Source organism: Rhea pennata, chromosome 1 (genome assembly GCF_028389875.1).
Source record: "Rhea pennata isolate bPtePen1 chromosome 1, bPtePen1.pri, whole genome shotgun sequence".
NCBI classification, from domain to species: domain Eukaryota; kingdom Metazoa; phylum Chordata; class Aves; order Rheiformes; family Rheidae; genus Rhea; species Rhea pennata.
Window position 1 is genome coordinate 6,815,370 of NC_084663.1, and position 19,213 is coordinate 6,834,582.

At 42.5% G+C, this 19,213-nt stretch overlaps 1 protein-coding gene across 6 annotated transcripts in view; it reads right to left on the reverse strand.

The window, feature by feature from the left end:
* Positions 1-12,153: 12,153 nt before the first annotated feature.
* USP6NL (USP6 N-terminal like) overlaps positions 12,154-19,213 on the reverse strand; it is a 111,656-nt gene continuing 104,596 nt past the window's right edge. For all 6 annotated transcript variants that reach the window (XM_062580677.1, XM_062580686.1, XM_062580661.1 and 3 more), the window contains one exon: positions 12,154-15,662. In XM_062580677.1, coding sequence (XP_062436661.1) covers positions 14,221-15,662 — 1,442 coding nt within the window. In that variant the 3' untranslated portion in view covers positions 12,154-14,220. The remainder of the gene's footprint in view (positions 15,663-19,213) is intronic.

Sequence of the window (19,213 nt, forward strand, 5' to 3'; positions counted from 1 at the left end):
CTCCTCAACCACACTCTAGTCTTTGACTTCTGATTACTTTGTAGACCACCGTGGGCATCCCCAGGCCACTCTGAGGACACTCCTTCAGGTATGGCTCCCACCACAAGGCCAGCATCACCACCTGCTTTGCTTCCCGTGCCACAAACGCCACATGTTCTTCATCTGCGTCCCTTCTGCAGGGCCTCCGGGCTGTCTACCAGATACTGCACAACCAGCACACTGTGTGTGACCTTGCTAACACACACATACACACACACACACACACACACGCGCACGCACCAAAAAAAAAAAAAAAAAAAAAAAAAGAACTCATCTGGAGGCCAATCAGCGCGACACAGGTGGCTCTCCAAAGATGGTCAGGACTTGCTATTGATTCCTTGTGGTTTAGTTTTCCAGTGGCTAAATTATCACCCAGCCTTCCTAAATGAGCATCTAGAAGAGCTTCTCTCCAAAAAAAAAATCCCTGTTATGGTAAATATTTACCATTCAGGGTGCAGTTAGGAACAAGAGCAGACCACAGTTGTTCCCCTCAGCACAGGTGAAGGCTCAGCTGCAGGCCTGCAAACCCTATTCCAATTCTGCAGATCTAAAAGTTTTTGTTAGGCTTGGTCTATATTAAGGTTAATGTTAAAAATGAAAATCCTCTAAGTTTTCTTCTCCCCCTCCCAGCCACCCTAAATCTCCCAGGTTTTTCTTTCATAAGCAAAAGCAAAGGAAACAAAAATTTCTATTTCAAGACAAAAAAAAAAAAAAAGACGTGTATAAAGTGCTTGCTCTGGTGGCCCTAGAAACTATTTTTTTTCTTGATCCATTTGGCTACGGATACCCCAAAGAAAAACCCTAATAATTTCAGGAAAACTTCCAACCAAATCCTTTTTGTTTGCTTTCTAAACATGAACACCTCACTCAACGCTAGCAGGAGGCAGAGGTGACCAGAAAGAAGGGGCACGCTCTGCGCCCTCCTTATCCGTTGATACAGCGAGTACTTCCCTTCTCAGCCAGGTCTGTACGGATGCCTAAACTGGGACAGCTGGGACACGGCAGTAGGGACATACAGTGCTTCCAAATCTCTCACGCCCAGATGCTTTCTGTCGGAGGTTGGTATGTGTTTATGGGAATGTAAATCCCTCGGCTGGTTGAAGGAACGACTTAAAGCCGTTGGGAAGCACCGAGCCAAGTCACTGCCAGCGCTGGAAGAAGAAAGCTCTTCTGCTCACCTCCACAAGCCAGTTCTGAGATGAGCAGAAACAACTTGTCTCTGGGCTGCGGCCAAGGCGATATTAATAATTCTGAAAAATACTTAACGCTTTGCACCAAGTAGCAAAGCTGCAAAGGAAAGCACCCTTTTCGTGGTGACAAATTCTGAGCAACAAACACCTGTAATACCATCAGCTCCGCGTGTTCATTAAGGTGGTGAATTAACACAGCTCTGCTTAGCAAACATAGCACAACACTTTAGAGAAAGGGCTTTATAGAACGGGAAAACACACAAAAACAACGCAGGGCGTGCGGTGACCACGCGGAAAGGTCGACCGCTCGCAGCCCACTTGGCTCTCCCAGCCACCCCAAAGGAGGAAGAATACGAGTCTCTACATCAAAATACAGAACCGGAATTGCTCACGGGTGCCCACGGCCGTGAGCGCAGCGGTGAATTAACCTCGGCGGTATTCACGTGGGAGAACGAAGCGTCCAGGGGCCTGGCCGGACAATACGCTGTTGGCCGCAGCCTTCATGGCAACGTTGATGAGGGAGAAGGTTCCTCCCTCCGCCCGTACCGGGGCAGAAGCGCCCAGCGGCTGCTCCAAACGCCATCGCCTACGAGTGCTTTTGCAATATAGGAAGAGGAGAATGCAGATAATAAGCCCAATAATTATTATGCACAGTGTCGCTGATAAGTGTTAGCGGAGCCGTATAGCCACTATATTTTCAAACTAAATCTACACTACATATAGAAAATATCTTTTGCTTTTTTCCCCGTTTCACATATAAGGTTTTTCAGTTCTACATCACCAGTAAGAAATCATCTTCTGCTCAGGTTTGAAATGCTGGGTATGTTATTACACTATCTTTATGCTTTTCACCTCAAAAATGATTACCAAATTTCAATTCAGTTGGTCTATAACATGGAGAAAGAAAAGCTAATCTGTCACAGCCAAGCACTGTCAGCCACAGCCTGTGGCTACCTAACAAAATTTGGAGTTTCTATGGAAAAAAATAAGTTTTAAGACCTGCAAAACCAAGGGGCAATTTGATGAGATTACATTCTCAAGAGTAAAATATTCATCTAGGAATTAGCCCTGGCTTAGGTACTAGAAACGGTGACTTAGTGCCGCTCACTTTGCGCAGCCAGATGTGCTGCCAGCACATGTTTATTGGAAACTTTAAAAGGGCAAATTTCTCAAAGTGTAAGAGAACTGCTGGCATACCTAACTGGGAACTTTGCATTTAGAGTGGGAGTCATCAACAAAAATAGTAAATTATTCGAGGTCTTCCAGCAGGCAGCAAAAAAATAACCCAGCAAATGCGCAAAACGCTACGTTGGGCAAAACCCACATCTGGGTAAAGAGAGCAAATACTTCAACAGAGAGAGGCGGTGAAAGGAAGAGCACGAAGCGGCAAGAAGTCTCAGGTTTAAAATATAGACAAGTAATGACGGAGACTAAAGAATTCAATGAAAACTTGATAAACCACCAGAATTAAGCATAATAAAGAAGGCAACTTGAAACAAAAAAAAAAATCCCAAGTGTCAGGTATAACTTTATTGTTAGATGCTGCTGTTAAAACTGTAAGCAGTGATATAAAAAGGCAACTATATTTAACAGCATTAGTGGGAGTTATAAATCAGTGGGGCTTTTTCTAACAGATTCCTCCAGGGACTGACTGTTGGCTCAATATTATTTAATATTTTACCAATGTTTTGGATGTTTATATAAAAATCTCTGTAGATGACAAATAGATTGGATGCTGGTAAACAATGAGAACTTATTGTTACAAAATAAATTGATTTTTTTTTTCAAAAGATCACAGTGAAATCTAATCAGTTTGAACACAACCAAATGCAAGGAAATCCTTCAGGGAACCAGGAAGGGTGATGCTGGGACTTTATCAACAAAGAACTAGAAGTTAAAATATCATGAATTCGCTTCTGTCAGCGAGGTTTCAGTTCAGTTGCACCTGATCTTTGCCGGTGAACAAGAGTTCAGTTTCCCGAGTGTTTTACATTAATGCATGTATTGAGCTGAAGAATTTAAATTGGGGTTAAATCAAAAAAAAGCGAGGGGGGGCTTGGGCTATGCAGCAACGCGGGGCAGCGACGGACGTGCGCCCAAACGGGAGCCCACGCCGAGCTGCCGCCCGAGAGCTCTGCCCTGCCGGTGCCTCTCAGCCACCCGCACCCTCCGAAACGTCGAAGCGCTCGGGCGAAAGCCCACACGCGGTTCCCAGAACCGCAGCAACAGGCTGGTTAACGCCACCGCTGGAAGATGCCGCTTTTCTACTATTTCGTTTTAAAGAAGGAATAAGCCCAAATATACTTGCCTACACAGGGGGGAGCGACTTGGAGTCACTTGTGATCTGTCCTTGGGAGTCACTGTGTTTGGAAATCCGCCCTCAACTCTGGAAATCTGCTCTTACAGGCAACAGGATTTAGCTGGAAGTTTTAGGAGGACCCAGTGAGAAGCAGAGAAATGGAAGGTGTCTGGGTTCCACTGGCTTATTTCCTTTTTTTGCAACCAAATAATAGATTTGCTCTTGATAAAAGTTTTCTTTAGCTATAAAAATCATATCAAATATTGCTAAGAAAAGATTATTGTACAAGACAGCCCTATAATTTCTATGTATGCATATACAGTTGGTAGGGACAGCCCAAGCCTACCTGTAGAGCTTGGCTTATGACTTCACTTGGCTACCAAAATCATAAATACAGATTGCACCTGGTACGGCAACTGTCCACGACTACATTTAATTATCAATGCATCAATAATCAATCCGGTCTCAGAGGCCAGAGACAGTAACACTTTTTCAATCTTTGCATTCAGAGATGCTGCTGAGTGTTTTTTATTATTATTATTATTACTACTCTGCAAGAAGCCCGAGTGAAGGAGTCTCACTTCCATAAGAGCTTTGGGCCCTCCATCTTCCATGTGTCTTTGTCTGCATCTTCGTCCTTGATTTCAGCGCTCCTTTATACCCGAGACCTCTGAATCAAAGCTGTAAAGAACTTTCAGAGAGATAATAAGTTTCCTGAAGTCTGTCAGAATTAATACGATTCATTTCCCTTCCGCTACGTCTTTGCATCGCACTGCCACTTCAAATACAGAGCCCACTTAACTGGTTCTGGAAGACTTCAGATGTCAAGGCTAGGGGGGGTTTGAGCCTCCCAGAGCAGTTACAATAAAATCTCATTTCAAATACATCCTTTTAAACAACATCTTTACAGAAATAAACTCCTAAAAAAAATAGTGTTTTTCAGGGTGAATTAACAAACACGCTGCAGACAGACAGGTTTGTCTAACTTGAAGAGACAAAAATATCTGCTATCGTGCACAGAGAGAACCAACACTTAGCTCACTACCTCTGAACAGACATAAAAGCGTCATCGCACATATGTTAATGCAAAGAAACCCCCCACAAAGATAACAAAAAACAACTCCCGAATGAAAGCAAAGATTAAAGAAATATAATTTAAAAGAAAAATGAAAAACAGAAGTGAGGAGAGTTGTTCGTACCGTGCCAGCCCTGCAGGAAATGTATTACTAACAGGTAGGAAGATCTCCCCGAAGTTTTTCATCTCAGGCAACAAACATGCAAAGACTGATGGGTTTTTCATTTTGCTCACGAAAACTTTGCTCGTACATTGCAAAGCTTTTTCTCAACGTTCACATGTAAAATACCCCCATTCGGCGGAGCTCACTGGGGTCCCACGCTCTGCACCTGGGCCTGGAGGACTTCATCCCCCTCCCTGGTGCCAGGCGCTGGCTTTCCTGCCCCGGACGGGCTGGCTTCAGCCCCGGCGGGGAGAGCCCGCGCCTGGAGAGACGCGCCGGGCAGCGGCAGAGAGCCCTTCAAGATCTTAAGAATTCCACTTCACTTTCTCGCTTTGATTTCTGATTACAATAATTAAGTATTCTACTGGACATTCTGATAAATGCCCGGTTTGGGGAGCTCAAAAGCCGGCCTCGTTTTCTTCTGCGAGGTCTCTGTAGCGAGAGGTTGGGGCGTATTCACCTCGAAGCGCTGAGCGCCTTCCCTAGGTCAAATCCAGGTCCCAGCTGGTAGAGAAACGAGGCAGCTAGCGACCAGAAAATAATGCCCCAAGCCAAAAATAAGAGTCAGAAAGATCAGAATAGGCTTTTCCAGAAAAAAAGAACGACCAGATGAGAAGTATTTGAGAAATTCTGCTCAGCAGAATCAAGTGCAGCAGCGATATTTTGGGAAAGAAACGCTTCAAAACATTTTTAGGAGCTACCTTATGTCTTTTTTAAAGTCCCATTGGGCTGGCGGATGTTTATTATTGTTTCCAGCAAAGGCAAGAAAAGCAAGAGGGAAATTCTGCCTAGGCTGAGCACCCGTGAAGTGCCAAGGACAGACGGAAAGGACGTCTTCCTCGTATCAGTCCGCAGTTTGGACCTCGGTGCCTCTGGTAAGGGTAAAGCACGTCGGGTGCTAAGGCACTTGAGGAGCTGCCCGCAAGTTCTTCAACCTGCTTTGGCAATTTGAAGCAGGCAGAGGCGACGCGGGCGGCGGCGCGGGGCGAGCTAGCGGTGCAGCTCTAACCGCGCGGCGGCCGGCCGCTGCCCGACGGGAGAAGGAAAAGCAGCGCGAGGCGGGAGAGCGGGCAGGCCGCCTTCCTCACCGCGCATACAGGACCCCTGCGAACTGCCTGGAGACACTCGCGGGCCTCCAGAGCCTGCGGCCTAGGCCGGCAGGTGACAGCGCAAACACCGCCTCAGGCTCTCCCCCGGAGACGCACACCGAGGCGGCCAGCTCGTCAGCCCTCCCACGAGGGCCCGCAGGGAGGAATCCTTGTGCACACGCTGCTGAGATAACTACATACCGAAGCAGACTTAAAAAAGTAACCGAGTCAGACTCAGCTGCTTCCAACGCTTGGCGACGCGCGAGTCTTTTCAAAGGTACGGCTAATTCTCTCTCCATCTTTGGTCTCATCGTCAAGTAATTTTCCTTTATTAATCCAATCTGATGATGATTAGAAGTTGTGGAAGGTCTGACTTCCCTCCGACAAGTCCTGTTAATCCAGCTGGCACAGAAATTTGAGGTCTCCGCTTAGAGTCACTCTAAATACCAGAACACGATTCGTGACTAAAAGGGGAGGCAGGCAAGGGAGTCTACCTTAGAGTTAATAATAAAGCAATTATCAGGGTTGCACAAAATGTTATTCCAGAGCCTGAAGGCCTGTGAAAGAAACCACTTAGATGAACGGGAAAAAAACACCACCTGATCAACCCTATTGAGTACAACAAGAGGGTTACATTAGAAGTGATCTGCTTATGTGCCCTAAAATCACAGGTTTTGAAAGCATTTCAGAGGCGTTTCAGACATAACATTTACAATGATAAATGTGCACACAGCATGGCACCCCAGCCATTCACCAAATTCCTGCTCTTTTATAATGCCATTTAAGAAAGCAAAAATATTTTCTCCCTTGCCTTCAGAACTTCTCTCCGTGGGGAGCAGATTGAACCGTTCAACTTGCAGCAGGTTGAGTCTGCCGATGATTAAGCCAAGGAGGATTTCTGCAGTACGCAACAGTGACCTGAGCCTTCCCCATCGGTATTGGGTGTAATCTGGACAGAGCAAGCAGGACTGGGAGAGGAGGCCATGGTGAAAATTGAGTATTTTCTTGAGTATTGCTGCAAATAAACCCTAACCAACTAAACAACAAAAAAAAATCTACCTAGGAGGAGCTGTGAGTACTTACAGGAGACCAGGGGCTCGTTTCGTTCAGCGAGACGAGGCATGTTCAACAGCAATTAAGCACATCAGTAAAACCCTTGCCGGAGGCAGAACGCATGTTGCACAACTGTACCGAAAAGAGAACACCTGAGGTTAATGCTGCATTTTTACACGTTACATACCAAAATTACAATCTACAGCGTCAAAAAGGTTGCAGTGTAGCTTTGAACAATGGATGAACTCCAGCAGTTACAAATTAATGACATTTGGTAGCTGTGAGCATACTATACTAATCCTATGGCTAAGAGAGGCTATTATCTCTTTCTTCGCTCACTATATGATTAAATATTTACAAAGAGCAGTGAGGCCAGCCACCCAGTAGAGCTTGGCTTGCTCCTTTGTGTTGGGCAGCAAAAAGCTCTCAAAGCCCAGGCATAACTTCCCACTCAAGCAAGGTATTATTGCCTGGGGGGGGAAAAAATCCAGCCAGCCACTTAACCGCTCAGTCCTTTAGATCAAATAGATACTACTTTTCATGATATAGGTGATGCATACTGCAAAGCACAACCCAACCATCACATATCCTTTTAAAAATATTTATGACTGGCTTTTAAACTCATATACTCATTTGCTGTTTTATATAGCAAATCAGCTCAAAATCATTTATTTCATCCTCACCCCACGCATTATAAATGAAGTGATAGCAGCTTGAAAGTAGACTTAAAGATGGATTGGAGAACACAGTAAATCCATAGAGGTCACGTGGCCCATGACAAGGTGACATAAGAGGTGAAAAGAAAATGCATTCACCGGTACCAAACAGGTAGATGTGTCTGCTGGAACTGAAATGCCTGTGAAGGAAAGAAGTCAACAAAATAAACCCTGTGGGGCAGGATGGGGACAGAGCTGTGGAGCCTACCAGGAGGTCAGAGAAAAAGTTTGAACAAATGAAGGATATCTGAATCCTAGAGTATCTACCTAGTCAAATGACATCAAAGAAAGATCTTGAAGCACAGTTGCTCTCTTTGGAGAGTGGAAGGTTGATTGGGGTGTTGCTTCTAAGGAAGACCAAGGCCAAGACAACTGCTTTAAAACCACTTTTTAAAAAGGCAATGATATCTAGTTTGCCCCAGAAAACCTTTACTTAGCATGCATTCAGCAATTTGAGAATTGCTGGCTTGCAGAATAGAGTCGCTCCTTTCCCATGAGCAGCGATTCCCCATGATGCGCTTCAGCCAGGCCATTGCTTGGCTTTCAGAGCAAGAAATCCCAGGGGGTTACTAGAAATCAGTTTTATAAGGAACTCCAATTCAATTCCCAAACATTAAGGCAGCTAAGCATTTCCACCTTTGAAAATCCAGCTCCCTTGCTTTACAGCTTTATGACTTTTAATATAAAAACACACATTACTGTAGGATTCAAGCATGCTCTTCAGCAAGCGAAGTTTGCCACTTACCCACGCTTGCAAAATTAAGTTTCATAACTGGGTTGCACACTGGCCTAGAAATGCCCTACAACCAAGCTGGCAGTAGTAACGTGGATCGCTCGTTACCTTTAGCAGCAGTTGGTGTCACTTGCAGTGACACAGAGCCCACATTGTTGATTGAGAGCTCTTTGGGGGAAAAAGCCTGGGAAACAGAAAAGCTTAAAAATAAAGCTTAGACCAGGTGACATCATCTAATGGAGCTCATTTCATGAATAAAGTAGCTTATCTTGACTATGTTCAGAGCCAAATCAGAAATAGTGGAGATTCTTTTCCTAAGGAACGATACTGCAAATGATCGTAGAAGATACTACTGAGCTGGCAAATGCAATGCCAGAAGCGGATGGCTACCACCAGAAAGCTTCTTTTCCAGGCTTCCTTGTAAGGGCAGGAGCACAGACACCGAATTTGAAGTGCAGGCTTCAATTCACTGTCCCATCTCATTTCCAGCAGAAAATCTGACAGAAAGCACATCAGGGAACAACACAGTACTTACCTAGTCACACCAAGCATGTTGTAGCTACATTTGTCCCACCACCAGTCCGAGCTGGCACGTTTTTGCAGCACACCACCACATTTTGCCCAGGTGCTCGATCGGTCCTGCATGTAATACAGCATTTGTTGCTTGATACTGAGCAGAAGCAACCTATGACTTTGCATTGTGGAGTCCACGCAAGTGCCTCTGCGCTACAATGTCCTTCATCAATTGCCAAATTAAATTGCTTTCTATCAGAAACATCTTCCTGGAAAATTTTTGAGCAACTATAACACAGGGGATATAAGAGGTTTTTTACGTTTTTGTTTTGTTTTGTTTTGTTTTTGGGGTTTTTTTTTTAGTTTGCCTAATGTCTGGAGAGAGGAAAAGCTGAAAAGGCAAACTGCACCTCTGTTATTAACTGCTTGATCGTGTTGCCAACGAACAGCTGAACCAGCAGCAAGAGGGTATCCCAAAAAACGCAGAAAACCAAGAGCTGGCACATCATCAGATTAAGCAGGGAGACGGAGGAATGAGGCATAGCTCACTTTCACAAAACCAACAATAAACTCACGAGTAAAATAAACCTACTACTACAGAAAAATCCTGAAAAGACAGAAGACGATAGGTTCATTTCCAGACCACTAAGAATGCGTGTTTCTGGCTCTTCTAAAAACATCAGTGATTTTCTATGGACACATCAACTCCATAAGCACGAGGAAAGGGACTCGCTACTGGCTGGGAGAAGCAAATCACGCAGGAGAGGGCCCGACGCAGTCGCGGCCGCAGGAAGAGCTCCTCTCGCACAAAGATGCCAGAGAACGGTGCCGTTCCCACTCAACCGATTGGCAACCATTTAAAGAAAGTTCTCAAATAACTGCAGTGACACTTCCAAAGCGTGTTGCTGGCCTGGCCATTGCCTCGCTGCAGCTAAGCAGTTAAAAGCATTTGAATCATCTGAATATCCCCAAAAGAAAAAACACTGCAGCAAACTGTGCGGTAACTTCATGTCACCCGAAGAAGCAGCTGGCTGTACTTAGTTTAAGGGTTAATTATTTAACAAACCGCTACATTCACAGAACGTTGCAAAAAGGCAGATTTTAAAAGGGCTACGAGGAAAGATTGTATTTTCCTCTCGCTGAAGTGTTGAATGCAGAATGCACTCTGCTCGACAGGAAATGGCGGGAGTCTGATGGTGTATTTTAAACAGCATTCCTCTCTGTACATGCAGCATAATCCCACCCAAGGGGGAGATTTTTTTTTTTTTAAAAAAAAAAAAAAAAAAAAAAAAAAGAAAGTCTGTAATTTGCAAGTCCATTTCAAAGTCATATTGAGGATGATGTGAAATTCAGGGTAGGATTCTTCAGTGAACTCTCCTTGGAAAACGTGCAAGTACCATGGGGAAACTTTGGATTTGGTTCTCCACACCGGAAAGCTCTTCTGTCTTTTGACATTTCAACATTGTTTACTCTTTGCATCTCATTTTGGAACTATCGAGCGGTTTATTACAAAGGTGCATCTTTGATTACACGGTAAGGCAGTGCTCTGCTGCAACCTCCAAGATTTCTAAAATCCCCATCCCCGCGTTAGGATGGGAGCTTTTCCAGGTAGCAAGGATACGCTGTGCGTTACTTTTACAAGAAGGCAGTAATACTGCTCCCATGTATTAGGGATGTAGCCAATGTTTACAGGCTTGAAAGACATTCCTTCACGGTCCTTGGGAAAAACAGGATTGCCCAACTGTGATCTGAACAGTCTCAAAAAAAAAAAAAAAATCACAAAAATACCCTGCTTCAAGGCTTCAAGTAGTCATCAGCAGGGATAAGGAGGGAATATTTTCCTTAATAGGCTCCCAGCTAGACAGGCTTTTCTATCTTTCCTCTGTACTGCCTTTCCCGAAGCATTGCAGAGCAGGATCTAGGAAAGGAGCAGGGTAAGGTTATCTCCCGAGGTCACGTTTTCTTCTTTAGTCACACGATTGCGCTGATGCTTAGGCTCAAATCCATCCCCAAACCTGATGTCTAAAGAAATCTCCCTCGGTTCAGATTTGCAAGGACCTTTTGTCTCCACTCGTCACGTGTAACTCGGCTCGATGACAGAGATAACCGCTTTGGCTCTCTCTCACACGGCCAAATCGCATTCGCTGAGAAGGTGGGGGCACCGTGCTCTTCCCCGTCCTTTTGCCACGGCCACAACAATTTGTGCCTCAAAAGACTGAAACGCTTCAGCTCAGCACTGAAGTCTTTAGATTTAAGCGTAGTACGGCGTTAGGGTCACGGGAACGGCAAACACGCTGAAGATCAAAGCATGCAACCCGGTGATTTCCTCTTCCTCTTGAATTCTATTTAGCTTAATTTCATTTAATTTTTGCCATGCAAAAGTTCAACATCTAGCCTTGCCGTGTCCTCCGTGTTCCTCTGGGTTAGTGGAGGGACGCCGCGGCGTTCACCCCTCTCCAAACCCCTTGAACCTCGAGATTCCCCCGCTTACTGTACAGAGAGCCACGACAACGGCCTCTGGCTATAGAAACCTGCAGTTTACACAGCTCGAGATGGGGCGATTTGCTAAAATTATGAAACCGCGAGAAGAAAAGGGCTCTACTGTTTTGTGTTCATACTTCCTGCTTGAATGCTTTCAGATCAAAGCAAAACAGAAAAGCTCTAATGAGGATATCTAACCCAATCCACTATGCCGGGATGATCCCCTCTTCCAGCAAGCCACTGGCACAGCGCTCGCCCCATTCTGGTGAGAGAGGTTTTCTTTTCACTAGCATGAACGATGGATTTGCATCTGGCATTACTTCTACTTTGTTTTTTTCTCTTTTCCCAGTTAAATGAACTTTTGTCTCTTGTGCACTGGCATTGGATGAGATTATTAGGACAAAAAAAATCATTAAGTTACTCCCAGAGTTTATACTCCTAACCTTCAGAAATGATAGCTTAGGTTTAACAGCACGGAAAACTAAAATCAATAGTCTGTTGCTTCTGTAATAATGCAAAAGCCCTATGAAGATTGTACTCGTATTGCTTAGGCTAAAAATAAGCATGTACAAACAAATTAAAAAGGACGTACATCAAATACAGATACACCAGTCATTTCTGAGGAGCAATCGTTATGTGCTAAGAGCAGAAGTGCAGTTTTGAGCTAATCAAACATGATTAAAAAATAAAGACAGAACAACATATGCTTAATTATTATTATTTTAACATGTTAAAAATACAGTCACATCAAAATAGATGCACAGTTATAAAACTGTTGCTGATGACATAAGAAAATAGTGTGTATATATTTTATATATAAAAATCTACAGTATTTTCTAATGTTGATACATATTTTGGAGTCTTGCACAAATAAATTGTACAGCTTTGTTATGAATTACAGAACGACTGTTAAACACTGGGATTATTACACTTAGCCACAATATTATATACATACATTTCTAAGCTGCTGTAAGCAATCAGAACTAAGGTAAGCCCAAGTCACATTTATCTTCACAATTTTAATTCAGAGGTTCAGTGTAGTGCTTTGCTACTGTTACTTTGCCGCAGTTTGCAATTTTTAAAATAGAAAATAGCCCAGTTCATTAAAAATTACATCAGACACATCATATACACAAAAGAGTTTTTGAAATACACTAAGTTAATGTTACTTCCGTTTGTAAAAATTGTTTTACTTCTGTACCTTAAAACTTACAGTCAGCCTGCAGCAGTAATAGGCACTAAAGCTCATTCTTTAAAGGAAAAAAAAATATATCCATTTCTATGTCTTTAGTTAACAAATCTTATAAAACAAAAGACAAACAGGACAGCCTCCCAAAGCATCCAAACCCTGACGCCGACACCAACGCTTGGTACTTTAGCAGTAGAAAACCACTCTGTTAAGCACTCCAAGGACCTCTTCTGGCAGGATCCTTGCCGGCCTGACTCCCACCGCTCTCGACGGGAGCTCGGTACGTTCGGCACTTACAGGACCGCATCGCACACATGCCACTTAGCCAGCGCTTTTTTACACCCCCATTTCACAGTCGATGAAAAGGAAAGGAAAACATGAAGCACAAAAGGCTGCAAACACTCATTAAAAATACCTGCATTACCAGCCGTCTGCTGAGCTTCCTATTAACAGTCAGGATCGTTTTGGTGTAAACCATCACACGGTCTCTCGGCAGCCTAACAGCCCAGCAGCACAAGCCCACTCGCAGGCACGAACCTACTGGCTCTTTGGGAACAGAAGGGCAAAACATAACACGGATTTGACACGACAGAGCTTCGAAGAAGGGACACGGCTTAGGCACGCAGCTCAGGGAATATTAAGTCTCCACCAAAACTCAAACTCCTGCATTTACTTCACACAAGTGTCAAGGAGCTGGAAATTCCCCGTTACCCGTGAGACGTGGCCCTGCAACTACTTTTAGCTTGATGGCACAGCACGGCAAACCATGAAGGGTGCAGCACCATTTCTGTGCCTGACATTATCTACGCTGTGCCCAAACATTTTGCATCCAGGACGGCATTCTGAAAAAGTAGATTTGGGTGCAAAGGTAAAAACTGCCCACTTCCAATGCACCTCAGAACCTAGGGACGTGCTACACTCAGACGGCCCGGATTTTAAGCACCATTTCTTAGCCAGATTGGAGAGACGTTTTTGGCTTTCTGGCTTTGCCGGCCTGCTCCTTCTTGCTGGGGAAAATGACAAAACAGTAGTCAAAGGACAGGAAATTAACTCTCACATAAGATTAAATTAATAATCCCAAAGCGTCTCTCCTGCCCGGAACAGATACTGGGATACTGAGGCAGTTGTATAAAAACGATAGAGATTCCCATTCACAGTGAATGGCTTATCAAATAAATTATAAAGAAAAATTAATATGAAATAAAAGTACTTCACAAGCTTTGCCCAAAGTTAAATGCATTTAAATTCTTTAGCTCTTTTCCATATGCATTTGTGTATATAAGCGCATACTAACATGCGCACGCACACATTTATACAGTGCATTAAAATGTCAGTCAAAATAAAACTTGTAAATGTGTTACAGGTTTTAGGCAGAAAGATCATAACACAAGTTATTTCAATTTAAGGTACAATGACAGTATTAGCCATGTCGTGTATATGATCTTATTGCTATTGCTATGTTTATGTGCATCAGATCACTTTCAACGGCTGCAATGCAAGTCTAAGAACTCAACCAGCCTTTAGGGAAAGCCTGAAGCATCTTTCAAATAGTGTTGTTATTTTTCAGAGTTGCATGAACTGTCCATAGAATGTCCATAGAAGAACAGAGGTGGACTACTAGTAACACAGCAATGTGTAACTGGTTTTGGTTCTTGCCAATTTAGTAAGTAGAGGCAGGTTCTCAGAGGAGCACAGATTCATGTGTGGATAATCCATCATTTCTGTTTCGGTAGTGTTGGGTTTGAGTTGGTGGGCCTGAGTACTGGTATGGTGGTGAACCATGCTCTTCAAAGGTTGGTGAAGTCCTGTATCTTATTGGACTATGAACAGAAATAGTAGGAAGACTGTTCTCTTGAAAAGGTGTTGACTGAAAATGCTGATATTTCTGGAAATTATCCAATTGGCCCTTGTTAACATCTTGGCTCCAGGGCTGCCTATACAGCTCATGTCTATAAATATATGCAGTATCTGGCCACTGTCTGTCTTCCGGTAAGTAATCCGCTGGTGGGATTATGAATTTGACCCCTGTGGGGGATCTTGAGTTGCTGGGATAAGCATCAATAGGGGCTACATCTATCTGACTAGGGCTTGGTGGAAGAGGATTTTGGCAACTGACAGGGTAAGAATTCATCTGTGATTTATCTGGGGAATAATCTATGGAAATAAAAGAACCATAGGGCCTACCAGAAGGGCTGGTTCGATTCCCATGGTAATGCAGGGGAACAGAACTTGTATTGCCTATACTGGAGACATGCTTTGGAGAATTTCCATGGTAGGTAGGAGGGTTACTGTAAGATGGCAGTGGCTGCTTTACATTCAATCCATGAGGAGGTCCATCAGATTGTGAGGAATATTTTGGAGATCTGGGTTGTGAAGTGAAGGTGTAATTGTTGGATATTTTTAGTGGAGTTGGTATTTTCTCAGTTTGCTTTCTTGGACTATTAGAGTGTGTTACATGCCTAGGACTTTGTGGGTGAGCTCTCTCTAACATCTCTTCAACAAGATTCTCATTCTCATGACCAACTTCTGGAACATTGTCATACTGTGATGCATTAGACCCTCGCTTACCTTCATCAGCATCCAAAACCCTCATTTTTTGCTTTACATTCAAAGGCTGTGTTTCTCCAGGACTTGGTGGTGAGGCTGAAATAGAATTGTTTATTGGCCTTCCTTTCACCTCTGCAGTAAGTTTCATAGTCTTTTCAATTATTTTGATATCAGATGGTTTATTCCACCTCGGTACAAATTCCCTTCTTGTATTTGAAGTAGCATTTGAATTTTGGTTAGCAGCTGCATTATTATACTGTCTGGAGTTGTCCTGCCCTGTTTGCTGAGGCTTTCTCCTGATATCTACCTCATTCTCAAACTGATCACTCTGTGTGTCTATTGCTCGAGGCTTCTGCTGTTTTAAAGAAGGCTTTTTTTCCAATGAATTAACTCTTTTTCGGTTATTTGATGAACTTTCCAACCCTTCTCCAGGAGGTGGTCTCCTATCTGTCCTTCTTGTTGTTTGTGTGCCAGTGTTGTTCTGTCCATTGAGCACTGGAGTGAAGTTAAGCACAGCAAGCTGAGGTCCCGGCGGAATTTGCCCCAATGGCTTCTTCGGAAATTCATCCTCTTTACCTAAAATAAGAACAGCAATAATGTAAATTCACCTTTGTACAGAAGTTTACTTGTGTAACCAATAGAGCAAAGAAAAAAAATAACTACTAACTCAGTTATCCAGGTCTCTCTCTATGTCACCATTCTGCTAAACACCTCAAAATTTTTTCTGTATACCTACATAACACAGACTTTGTTCAGGCTCTCATCCCTCAACCAGTTATTCTAGTCTTCCTTTCTACAGCTGATGCAATCTTGACAAGCTCTTGTTCATTCATGACACTGCTGCAAAAAAAATCATTTTCACAGATCATACTTCAGCTGTATTACCTACCCTGTATGTACCCCTCCTCTGCTGCCTCATCATCACACTAAAAAACTATTTTCTTAACTTTCAGGATCCTTTCTGAGATCTCTCTCTCCACCTCTCATCTTCTCACTTCACTCATCTACTCATCTTTTAATATTTACCTTTGGTATGTTACACCATCAGCTCTTCCCTCACAGGTGTTACCTTCCTAACAGACATCCTTGAACCTTCTCTCACTTCTCGCATTAGCCTGAAGCTCCTCTGAACATCCACACAGTTACATCCTTGTTTTCCTTCAACCTTTGCTTAAAAATCTCACTTTCTGTATTAAAAAGCTACAGTATATCTAAAAGACTCTAGACATTTACCATTTTTTTCTATTCATTTTTTTAAATCAGGTATAAAACAATCTATGTAGAAAATATCAGTATTAGCTACTTAATGACTGTAATTCAACAGGCAAGTTTTGCCAGACACTAACACCAAGGACATCATTTACGTTATGAGGACACAAATGGGAGAGTTCTCCCAGTTTGCAACAGCCAGCGGCAAATATTAGTTATGTGAGGACTCAAAATAGTCCAGTTTGCAACTACACAAAGAATAAAGAAATGTTTCATTGCTTGACATTGTTGATATAACAATTTACATCACATTTTCCACCGAAGTCTTTCTCCCTAGCAGTCCACACCCTCCTCATTCTCAGTGAACATATTATAGTCTTTCATTGTAGCCACTTATATATAACTTCTTTAACTCTGTGCGACACATATTTCCCATTTTAAGTCAAATACTTACTGTTAAATTTATTAAAGTTATTTAATGTTCAGTTTATCAAAAATAGACCTTTAAAGTCAGCATAACCAAACAAATCCCACTGTGTATCTATTTATATAGTAAAACTCTACTGAAAGAAGAGGGGGAAAAAAGGAGTAACTGCACTGTTATGCAAAGAAATTATATAGAAAGGCTGACAGTAAAATAATTTTCTTAATTCTTGCTTCTTCCCAAGAGACAAGAACTATAGTATCTCTCTCCAGCAGCAAAGATCTTAAAGTTAAAATCTGTGTCTCACTTATTAGTTATTTGCAAATATATTTCCCATGTCTATATGGGTTCACATGAGTAGACACATATAAATGTGTCTATCTCTAACATGACTGCAGAGGTTAGAAGCATGAAGAGAGTCATGTTATTTTTTTTTTTTTTTTTTTTTTTTTTTTTTTTTTAATAATCAACAGTATGAGTTCAATCTTTGATGACTGGCTAATGGTAGAAGTAGAAAAGAGAAAGCAAGCAGCCCAAGTCAGGATAACAGTACCAACAAACTACCAGCAAGAATCGATTGCCATGTGAACTAAAAGAAAACTTAGTTTGTGCCAGCTAGAACATTAAAGGAAGATAGGACATAAAAAATAAATAAATAAATAAATAATAATACGAGGCCACGTGTGCTGACAAAAATCACTAAACCAATACGTACTTAAAAATGTGTTTTTCGAAACAATTAAATTAGCCTTTTTTTGATTCCCAAAGTCTTCACACAAGGCCAACAGTGGGAACCTTATGCTTTCCTTTAGTGATGCACAGCAGCAGAAACTTTCACTTGCACACAACAAGCCCAGTCTACTTGGGTTTGCTGTAGAAGTGCCCTCCACTAATCTTCTCCTAGTTATCGTCTAATTAGTTATGATCATTAGTTATGATCATCTAATTAGGTATGATCATTTAGCTACACAAACCTACTCTCTTCCAGTGAAAGTGGTCGGTGTCCACCTGTTATACCTTAGAAGCAGCACATGCTGAACGCCCCTGCCAACGACCTGTCCCTCACACGTTGCATCACCCTGCAGGACTGTACAAATGGCACACACAGGAGTTACAGGATACTGTAAGAAAACAGCCCCTCGAGCTCTGCAGATTACTTGATTACACAAAGATATTTTATGTTTTTGTATGACAAATCCTCAACTTTCCAAAGAATAAATTCTTTAGCAAAATGATTTTTCTTCCATTCTTGAAACTGAACCACTCAAGCTACGTTAAAAAAAAAAAAAAAAAAAAAAAAAAAAAAAAAAAGACGACAAATTCATCTAGTGACTGCAGTGCTTCCTTCATTTGTACAAGAGGTTAAAAGTATCAAACATTTCCTTTCTTCCAGCTTTTACTCTCTAAGAAATGCATACAGAGCAATATGGGATCCTTTGAAATACACTCGCTTGTACAAAAAAAGTGTTTTCTTTCTTCTTTCTTTTCTTTTTTTAATTTCATATACTTTATGTTCTTATTACCATTAAGCTCTAATAAAATCTAGTGAGAAAACTGCAGACGTTTTTGCTGAAATCTATTTACACTGCTTTGAAGATTATGTTCTGTCATCTTCCCTTCACATTTCGGGTAAAAGACCACATTACAACTAGATATATCTATGGTCTGCACTGTTTAGATGATGCATGCTGTAACAGAAATTACAGCTGTACAATGAGTATCAGAGCAGTCTTACAGAGTCTGTGGTGAAACTATTAAAAACTGGAAATTCATTCAGGTACTGAGTAATGGCCAAAGCGTTCAAAGACAACAATAGTTCATCTAGAAGAAAACTGCTGCATGCTAACAGCATGACACTAGGCTTTTACCTTTTATACGTTGGTAATACTGGAGCTTAATGGTTGCAGAAGAAGCAAAAATAGCCACAGGAAGTTCCGCCTGAACGTGAGGGGGAATTTCTTTACTGTGAGAGTGACGGAGCACTGGCACAGGTTGCCCAGAGAGGTTGTGGAGTCTCCTTCTCTGGAGATATTCAAGGCCCGCCTGGATGCAACCCTGTCTACCATGCTCTAGGTGCCCCTGCTTGAGAAGGGGGTTGGACTAGATGATCTCCAGATGTCCCTTCCAACCTCACTGATTCTATGATTGTATGAAAAATATGGAACAGTTTGTACGCGTGGAAGGGAGGGGTCAGTGGGAGTAATAAGGGAAAAGAAGAAATATGGTTTTATATCCTAGTTACAAGGCCTCCAAAGAATTTGCAGTAACTTACCTCACACTGAACAGACATAGACTGCTTAGTCAACAGCGTTTGCATCTCAAACTTTAGGAAAGACCTTAGTGCTGGAGATGTTCTATTTAGGAATCAAAGATAAAAAGCACACGCCTCCATTTAAAGAAAGCCTGAGCTATCATTTGCCTCCTGCCATAAACATCCAAAGGAAAGGAGCTCTACCGGATTCATGATCCTGCAGCACAAAGACATCCACAAAGT